The sequence below is a fragment of the Castanea sativa genome, chromosome 5 (assembly GCF_040712315.1).
Source record: "Castanea sativa cultivar Marrone di Chiusa Pesio chromosome 5, ASM4071231v1".
NCBI lineage: Eukaryota > Viridiplantae > Streptophyta > Magnoliopsida > Fagales > Fagaceae > Castanea > Castanea sativa.
The window spans coordinates 580,695-590,333 of record NC_134017.1 but is presented as its reverse complement, the minus strand read 5'-3'; the positions used below and the strand labels follow the sequence as shown (position 1 = coordinate 590,333).

The window sequence follows — 9,639 nt, the reverse complement described above, 5'->3', positions numbered from 1 at the left end:
GCATCACCTTCAATTTTTGTCCTCTCACTCACACTTGGTTCTTGCACATTTGGGGAATAAACAGATTAGTAAAAATTATACAACTTCATCAAAAGATTTTTCACCTTATCAATCATCACTTTCCCCACTGCATTCCCATAAATTTCAGAAAAAGAAAACTTCAAAAACCTCAATTTTTTTTTTTTTTTTTTTTTTTTGTGGATCAACAACCACGGCCATTTACAAAAGATGATTAATTTTATCACCTTCCCCCCAATACTTCTCAAATTTAGTTTGCATGTTTGTGGCTATGTTTTTCAAAAGGGTGTTTTGGGATTTAACTAAATGAGAAATACTCTATTGAATAACAAAGATCTCGTCAAAGAAGGCATTTGAAATAACATACAAAGAGCCAGAGAACTTCTTTGTTGCATTGTAAAAAAGTCCCAAGAAAGTCACAAATGCCCCACAATTTCGAAAATCACTCATACAAGGAGATCACAAACCACCACTATCTTCCTTGGTCCTAAAGTATGACGAATAACCATCATCTTCAAAGTCTATTCTAAGGAACACTTTCTCAAATTTTTCAGCAGTTTCAAGGAAGCATAAAACTCCTAAAAGTTTGATTTCTATTGGGTGAGGACTTCACATATCTCATAGCTTCACGCACCCTAGCAACAGATGCATCAATTTCTTTCAAACCCTCCTCCACAATAAGATTTAGGATATGGGCACAACACCTCATGTGCATGAACTCATTTTCTAAAACTATCCAATTCCAATCTTTTGTTACTCTTTGAAAAAAATTAATTGTGGTTAAATTGGAGCTAGCATTATCCACTGTCAAAGTGAATATGCCATCAATACCCCACTCATGCAAAGACATCTCAATCTTTCTACCTATAGTCTCCCCCTTTTGATCTTCAACTTGACAAAAATTTAAAATTCTCTTATGCAACTTCCAAGCATCATCAATAAAGTGACATGTGAGGCACATATAATTCAAATTTTGAATAGAAGTCCATGTGTCCTTAGTAAGACACACCCTACATCCCTTCAAGGATTTCCTTAGCTTCTCTCTTTCACTATTATAAATTCCAATCACATCTCTAGCCACAGTTTGACAAGATGGAATATTCCAATCACATATTTCTTAAACTCATACCCCTCAACACACCTAAAAGGCAACTCATCAATTATAATCATTTCAGCTAATGCCTTTTTAGAAGCCTCAACAGTAAAGGTTGTTGACACAAATTGGAACCTTTCATCTCCATCATTTTTGGGTTCAAAAGCTAAGGTTTCCTGCCCTTTACCTATATCTTCTCTATTAGGGTTTTTGGGACAATTTGTCATATGAGCTAACAAATTACTAGTACCACAACTCTTTCTATCAACATGATATGATTTTTTTTACAATAATTACATATAGCCTTAGTGACACCCTCATCTACCTTTACCTTTTCAAAATGATTCTAAGTTAAAGACTTTTTCTTACCATTACTAGTACCAGTCTTACTCACTTTGCTAGGTGGAATTAGGGGCAACTCACCATCAGTAGCTTCAGCTTGGGTTGTAACAGCAACCTCTTGGGTGGCAATCGCACCATTAGCTTGGGTGGCAATAGAAACATCAACTTGTGTAGCAGTAGAACCATCAGCTTGTGTAGAAACAGAGGGTGCATTAGTGGAGGGTTCTGTGACCTAAAAAATTCAAATATAAATATTAGCAATCCAGAACAATAAGAACAATTAATAATAATAATCACACAAACCAAAAAGGAAAATCTTTGATGCTTAAATCCAAATACAGTATCCTACCTAAAACATAAAACTCTAACATAAAACATAAAACATAAAACTGAATCCTACATAAATCTAAATAGAACCTAGATACAAACAATATGATGCATGAAATTTCAATAAATAATAAAAGCAAAAGCATTGGTGCTCAAAATGTATTAAACAAAAACAGGAAAATGACAACAGCAACCACCACAACATCATAAGTTACATTCATCAACTCTAACAAAAAAAGAACAAAATCCCAGCTTTTAACACTAAACACAAAGGGAAACAAAAATCACACCTTAAAGAAACTGTGGGTGTTGGAGTTTTGAATTTGAAGACTGAATCCCCCACTTAGACAACTTTCAATTCATGAATAAAATTAAAATAGGAATATAATTAATCAAACAAATGAACAAAGAACAAAAGTAAAATGGTTAGGGTTTCAATTTTTTTTTTTTTTTAGTTAGTGTTTCAAATTATAAAACTTTGAGTTTATTTGATTTTTAACAGTAGATTTCCATAATAAATAAAATTTTACTAAATAATAAAAGCAGAAACATTGAACACATCCATAACAACAAGTAACATGCATCAACTCTAAGTCTCTAACAAAAACAGAACAAAATCCCAACTTTGAGCACAAAAAACAAAGGGAAACAAAAATCATACCTTAAAAAACCGTGGGTGTTAGAGTTTCAAGTTTGAAGATTGAAAACCTCACTTGTACAACTTTCAATTCCTTAATAAAACTAAAATAGGAACAAAATTAATCAAACAAATGAACAAAGAACAAAAGGAAAATTGTTAAGGTTTCAACTTTTTTTAGATAGGGTTTCAAATTATAAAACTTTGGGTTTATTTGATTTTAACAGTAGATTTTCATAACAAATATAATCAATGAGAGGCTAAAAAAAAGAGAGACGAGAAAAGAACACATACCCTAAATTTTCATATATTAAACATAACGATCTCTTCAACGGCTCAACCCATATGATCGGCAGTAGGGAGAGGAGTGGGTGCTGGTGGCAGCGGTGGCTAGGTATGAAGAACTTTTAGTGAGAAACTAGAGTTTGGACCTTGGAGTAAAGAGAGGCAAAGTGAGAATTGAGAGTTTGAGAGTGTGGTCGGTTCATTGGTGAGAAGATCAAAGATTAAAGCCTTTAAAGAGTGAAGATTGAAGAGTAATGAAGAGTGATGAAGATTTCGTATGAAACAGGTAAAGATATGAGAGAGAGAGAGAGAGAGAGAGAGAGAGAGAGAGAGAGAGCGTTTGAGTCTAAGAAATATGAGATTGAGATTGAGAGAGACTGAGGCCATTGCATTCAGTGAAGACTAAAGAGAGAGAGAGAGAGAGAGAGAGAGAGCGTCTGAGGTCGTTGGATTGGGATATAAGATTCAGAGATTGAGATATCTAATTAAGAAATTGATCTATAATCGTGACCGTTGGATTGTGTTATTAGTTTTGATTTTAACAGTTGATTTGTAATTTGTTAGCTTTGCTCTGAATCACTGATATGATGTGTCTTTGTGCTACTGTGCTAAAGTCTACTGATATGACTCAAAGGAGTTTGTAGAGTGTAATTGTAACTGTAGAATTTGAATCTTGATTTGGTTTGAATGGTTGGATTTGAAATTGGGAACTTGTGCCAAAAAAGGCTGTTTAGATTGGTTTCCCCTCGGCTATACGTTACCCAATAGCCAAAGCACAAGGCATGTGACTCACATGATGTAAGTAGAAGATTGTTTTATGTTACCCAAGTACCAGTCGATTCGGTTTATTCGGGTTAATTATTTTGTAATCCAAATCCCAAATTGAATAATCAGTTCTTCTTAAAACAAGACCCATGATCAACCAAGACATGCATTCGAATCAGCTTGTGGACCTTCGGGTCGGGCAGATATGGTCGGGCGGGTCGAATATTCCGGGTCACTGGACAGCCTTAATCATATACCTAAAAAAAAGGAATTGATCGAAGACCATAATATCGGCCATGAATTTCTATCGACTATATGAGCCCAGCTAATTATCCTAGCTAGTTGGGCACTTTTTGCACTCTATGTTCCTGGGCCTGTGCCATTTAATCCTAGACTCCCTACACAAGCAGAGTCCTATAATATGGTCAAGCATGGTACCGTACTTCCTACCACACTAGAGTCTATCTTTTTTAAGGGTAAGACAGAAAAGGCAAGACAAGGAAAACAGAATCCCATGTTATTTTCACTGTTTTCCCCTCAAGATTTGGATTTGGAAATACAACAAAAAAAATATCGTATTATCAATTACTAAAATAATGTTCAAGATGGGGTTTTTTAGCTTTGTTCTCTGCATTATAAATTTGTGAACAGAATCAGAACTAAACATGCTCTAAGATTGTGACTTTGAAGTTATTAGTTACGTGTTACCTTAAGCTCCAAATTGGCAAATTCCCGCTCAAGATCTTATTTTATTAATTTATTGTTATTATTATACTCTGGCTAATACATCCAAACGCATAAGAAAAAAAAGAACAGTTGGTGTGGCATGGAAGCAAAAAGACAGATAAAAGTCGTGCTTACCTAGAGTGTAACACAATGAGAGCCTGTAAACTGTGTTTTACACACTAAAAGAGGGGATTGAAGCCAATAAGAAGAGAAGCTTCCCAAAAAGAATACAAAAGAATGAATTGATTGTTTTATCAAATTGTATTATCTCAATCAGGACTCATGAGTACTTTTTTCCTCCTCCCAAAGCCCCCCTCTTCTTTTAATAATGGGGTACTCTTTCGTCCCCTTCCTCATCTACTTCAGAGACTAGGACTATCCCAGGATTTCATGTCCCTTTTGTTAGATTCTGAAGAGAGCTACCTGGCTGCCCGAGTGGCTAAGTTTTTCCCATGTAAGTAAGTCAATTGCTAATGAGCAATGCTACTACTACTATGTTAGGATACAATTATTATTTTTTTTTTTTGGTAGAATGACACAATTATTTTCAAGACTTATTAACTTGTCTGAATGTATTGAAGTAACCTGATTTTATGCCTCTTTTTGCAAAAGTCATTTTTATTATACATTAACCACAATAAATCACAAGAAAGTTACGAATTTTTTTGTTTACTTATTGGTTAGTAATGGTATTTTAGACTACAGTAGCAGTCAATGCTTTTTCCTTGTTCAGCTATACTGTTCAACTGCTTCCTCATCAGTCACTTTTCTCATGGCACTGCATTTTATATCAAAATGATGCAGAGGAAACCAGTTGCCCAACATACAAGAGACTACACAAGAGATTCCTTAAGCCCCAACTCCCTGATCCCACAAACCTCCATCCCATGGCCATGGATCTCACAAGCCCAAAATACTTTCAAGCTCAATCTATGTTTGCATCAAACGGGGTAAGGGTTTCACATTTATTATTGTTTCTCTCGTTTCCATGTTCCATTGTGTTACGATAGTCATGTTCAACTGTTCTTATGTTCTTTCTCAGGAACCTCCATTAGAGGGCAACACAAGCTTCTATGGGAAAAGCAATGACAACCCATTTGTAGACACCTTCCCTGACCCACTTTGCAAGCTTAATCTCAAAGAAACTTCTGATTTTGTCAAGTCATTTCCAATGGCAAACAACATCACAGAAGGCAGAGGCTTTCTTGAGGTTTCAGCTCAGAGGAAAAGAGAGGGAGTGAATTCAGTTACTAGCCAGAGGAGATTAGAGGCTCCTTCAACTCCTGGTAGACCAGTTTTCAGCTTTAGTGCTGTTGGGAATCATTCAAGGAAAAGCTTTCCTTCAAAGTGGGATGATGCTGAGAAGTGGCTAATGAGTAGCTCTTGCCATGACTCTCCCGCTCATAATAACATAAAGCCATCAGACTCCTCAAAGCTAACCAAACAGTACTGTGATAACTTTAAGCAACAGGTGGAGATCTTTGCGGAGAAATCAAGGGTCACTGAAGAAAAGGTCTCAAAAGTTGTCTCAAGCTTTCAAGGGTCTGCAGCAGCATCTTTGGACCAACATAACTCAGTTACAGCTCTCAATGGGATCTCAGCCTCCACGGATGTACTTCTAAAAGGTAAGGATACCCATTTCAACTTTTACTGCTTAAAAGTTGTGTACTTTTGCTCTACTATTTGATTGATTATATATTTTCTGTTTGGTACACAACCCAGCGGGTTTCCTTGTTGCATAAAGGTTTATCAAACAATGTAGGAGATTGTTTCAACTTAGCATGTATTTGGCTGCCAGTAAAACTTGAATTAAGTTGTTGAATATCCAGATTATATATAGGAGATTTTCAAGGTTTGCTATAACGGCCATTTGAAATTTGTTAATGCAGATAAATTCACAGACGACATAGAAGCCATTTTGCCCAAGTTTAGATACTCAGAGCCAACCAAAGAGGGGTTCTTATTCAAAAATTCAGCTGGTGCAACTATGAAAGATGCCTGTACAGATGTGGTTCATGAGGTGCATCACAGGGATATTGGGACAGAAATGACTCCCTTAGGAAGTTCTACTACTTCTAGGTGCCCCACACCATTCAAAAGTTCATCACCTGCACGCCATAACACGCCTGCAAATAGGTCAGGACCATTGACCTTGGAGAACTCTAGCAGCAGCACCAATAGTTCCATTGACATTTCCCAGCTGCAAGAGTGCCATTTAGCTAAGTTACAACTTGGGAATCAATATGATTCGGTCATGTCGAATTGGAGCTCAAGGGAAGAGGAGGAAGAGCAAGTATCAAAGAGCTTGAGGCATTTTGAGGAAGATAATGGGTGCAGGAAAAGTGTTTCAGACTCCAGAGCTGCTGCATGGGAAGAAGAGGAAAAGACTAAGTGCTGTCTCAGGTAATTGGGTTGTAAAGTTGCGACATTTACTTGTATTATGCAGTATCTTGGTACCAATTTTGATTTTGGGTTACAGGTATCAAAGAGAAGAAGCAAAGATTCAAGCTTGGGTCAACCTACAAAATGCAAAAGCAGAAGCTCAATCAAGAAAGCTTGAGGTACTTTCTCATGCTTTTGTTTATTTGTTCTTTGCCTTTTTCTGTTTTTTGACATGTTGTGACTTACTATTCCAGCAGCTGAAGGTATTGTATCTTTAGCCTATGGCCAACATTATTTTTGAATTGAAAATAGCTTTATAAACATGAAACGTACACACCAATAGTTTTCTTCACCATATTCACTTCTAGCATAGGAAGAAAGTTGAACTAGTAACTCAGACTTTTGTGGGTAATGTCCATAGATACTATACTCTCCTTTTAAGAATTTGACATAGTTGAAGCTGTAGTTTGGTATTTTAGAACCAAATGTCATCTTATTTTATCAATTCACTCGTGCATTTCTGTCATGTGGCTGAACTATGTTGATTATAGTTGGAAGGCTTTGTCAGACTTATTTTTTACTTTAGTCCTTGAGCCACCCGCTGCTATTGGACACAACTCTACCATTTTCTTGACTTGACCACCTCTGCTTGAGTGTGTTCCCCAAATTCAATATAGTTTTATTTATGCTTTACTCTTAAAGAAATAAGTAGAAAGCTAGGAGTCATCATGTCCACATTTACACCTGTAAGCCCATGTGAACATCTAGCTGTTAGAACTTCGTGGGGAATTAGAATATTACTTGAACTGAGGTATGGTATCTTATGCTTGGAGCTTAGTTTTTTGGTCAAGTTTAATATAATAATTCAATCAAATATGGCGGCATTGTTCGGTTCTTTATTTTTATAGCTTCTTGTACTTCCAGAATATATTAATAAAAAAAAATGTACGAGTGTTACACATCTGATATCTTTATCAGATTACAGATCAATTAGATAAAAAGTGTGGCCCCCCATTGGCACTACCAAACAAAAGTTACTCTCATTTGCTTTGAGATTATGCATGTTTTGACTTTATATATTGGTCCTGTTAATGTGTTTACGGTAAATTTTAGAAACGGGGAGTTGAAAAAACTGTAAAAATTTTTCAATTTTTGATAAAACTCTTTCTAAAAATAATATACTATTGTAAAATCCTAATATATTATGTCTATTTCCTAGTTTCTCCTCTGTTGTCTGGATTTTACTTTTGAAAGAACTAGAACATTTTCATTTTAGTCGTCCAACTTTAGCTTGAAATGACTATCTAGGTAAAAATACAAAGGATGAAATCAAACTTGGAAGAGAAGTTGATGAAGAGAATGGCAATTGTTCATAGAAAAGCTGAAGAATGGAGAGCAGCAGCACAGCAGCAACACTCTGAGCAAATAGGGAAGGCCAGTGAACAAGCACGGAAGATAATAAGCCGGCATAACTCATATTTTTCTGGCCACAGCTCATGTGGTTGCTTCCCTTGCAATAACCATTATTGACAATGAAATGAAAAAAGACGACTTTTCCATTGTGCATTTCTAGTCTCTCAATGAAAAGAAGGCTACTATGGATTTGTTTTCCTTTTTATTTATAGCAGAAGTGAGGTGGGGTACGGTGAGGCTTGTCATCCTAGCCTAAAGAGTGGAATTTCGCTTTGCTTTCATCCAAGTTCCCTAACAAACAAGTATCAAAACACAACATTTTTCGTAACTACTAACATGGTTTGATCTGGATTCTTGTGATTAGTGAATAATGAAATTCATATCAGTAGTAAACTCAAGTGAGGGTGATATTGCTCTAGTTAAAACAGACCACGTTAGCAGTAGTAAAAAATGCTACATCAAAGGCCATGCTTACTCTTTGGCTAAAGAATTAACTGAATCAAATATTCAACTAATATCTCAAAGTCCATGCTCTTAAATAATAATTTTCATATCATCCAAATGAGTACTACACTACTACACCTAGCAATACCCTGCAGGCATTGCCAACATGATTTGAACATATGGCAAAATTTAAAATTTAGACATGTGTCTGTATTGTATCATCTCCAATACACTAGAAATAAGCCGAGTCTCAATTTAAATTGGAAAGGATTATGTGAGAAGGTAGTTTTTAAAATTTTTAAAAAAAATTGTATATATATAATGGCCCTAGAGTGTTTAAATATTCTATCCAACCCAGAGTTTAGACCATAAAAATCAATATTTTGTACGTTTGTTAGGACATGGGAGTTAGGACCAAACCGAGCCTCTCCCAAATTCACATGTGGCTTAACATGTTCGTCAACACTAGCATACAAAGACGAATTTAAATGATGCTGACAGTACAACAGGGCCGGCACTATTACGGAACGAATGATGTGGCCGCCTAAGGCCTCAAATTTTAACCAATAAAATAAATTTTTTAAGCTCAAATATTAGTCAATAAATAAAATAATATTTTTTATCAAATAAAATATATAAAAAAAATATTATATTTACAATATTTTTCACAACAAATCTCAAGTGACAGGTTGTTATTGGCTATTATTAGTTAGCAAAAAAGTAATTTTAGTAGTGAGTTAAAATTAGAACTAATAACAACTTAATATTTAGGATTTGTTGTGAAATATTGGAAAAAAAAGAGCAATACACAGAATTTTATAACATTTTTTATAACAGTTGAGTTGACAAACTTTTACTTGTTTTTATCTAGACCTACCACAAATATCACATTTTTTCCACTATCAATCTACCACATCAACAGTTATGAAAAGTTGTCAATTTTTTTTGTCTATAGATCTTCTAAAGAAAAAAAAAATCAGCGTGGATAATTAGTAGTTTTGCATCTAAAACAAGATAATAGAATTTAAGTAATATTCAATTTTTTTTCTCAAAAAAATTATATTTAAATATTTAAAAAGTTTCAAATCAGTTTTTCACCAGGCCCTAAATGCATCAAGCCACCCTAAGTACAAGTTACTCTCAAACAAGAGAGAGATCTGATAAAGCTCAGCTCTAATAGTATAGAATCAGCATGCCAACTGTCACA

At 35.1% G+C, this 9,639-nt stretch overlaps 1 protein-coding gene across 3 annotated transcripts; it reads left to right on the top strand.

Annotated features, from left to right (window-relative positions):
- Window positions 1–4,506: 4,506 nt before the first annotated feature.
- On the top strand, window positions 4,507–8,141 carry LOC142634283 (uncharacterized). 3 transcript variants are annotated; one of them, XM_075808582.1, is made up of 6 exons: window positions 4,507–4,647; window positions 4,998–5,143; window positions 5,236–5,818; window positions 6,083–6,596; window positions 6,673–6,754; window positions 7,866–7,981. In XM_075808582.1, exons 2-6 carry the CDS (start codon window positions 5,081–5,083, stop codon window positions 7,881–7,883), a joined length of 1,260 nt encoding a protein of 419 aa, XP_075664697.1. In that variant the 5' UTR covers window positions 4,507–4,647; window positions 4,998–5,080; the 3' UTR covers window positions 7,884–7,981. The 3 variants fall into 3 exon arrangements, with proteins under 3 accessions (XP_075664697.1, XP_075664694.1, XP_075664695.1); XM_075808579.1 differs by having other exon boundaries at window positions 4,508–4,647; window positions 7,884–8,141; XM_075808580.1 differs by lacking the exon at window positions 4,507–4,647 and having other exon boundaries at window positions 4,910–5,143; window positions 7,884–8,141.
- The last annotated feature ends 1,498 nt before the right edge of the window (window positions 8,142–9,639 follow it).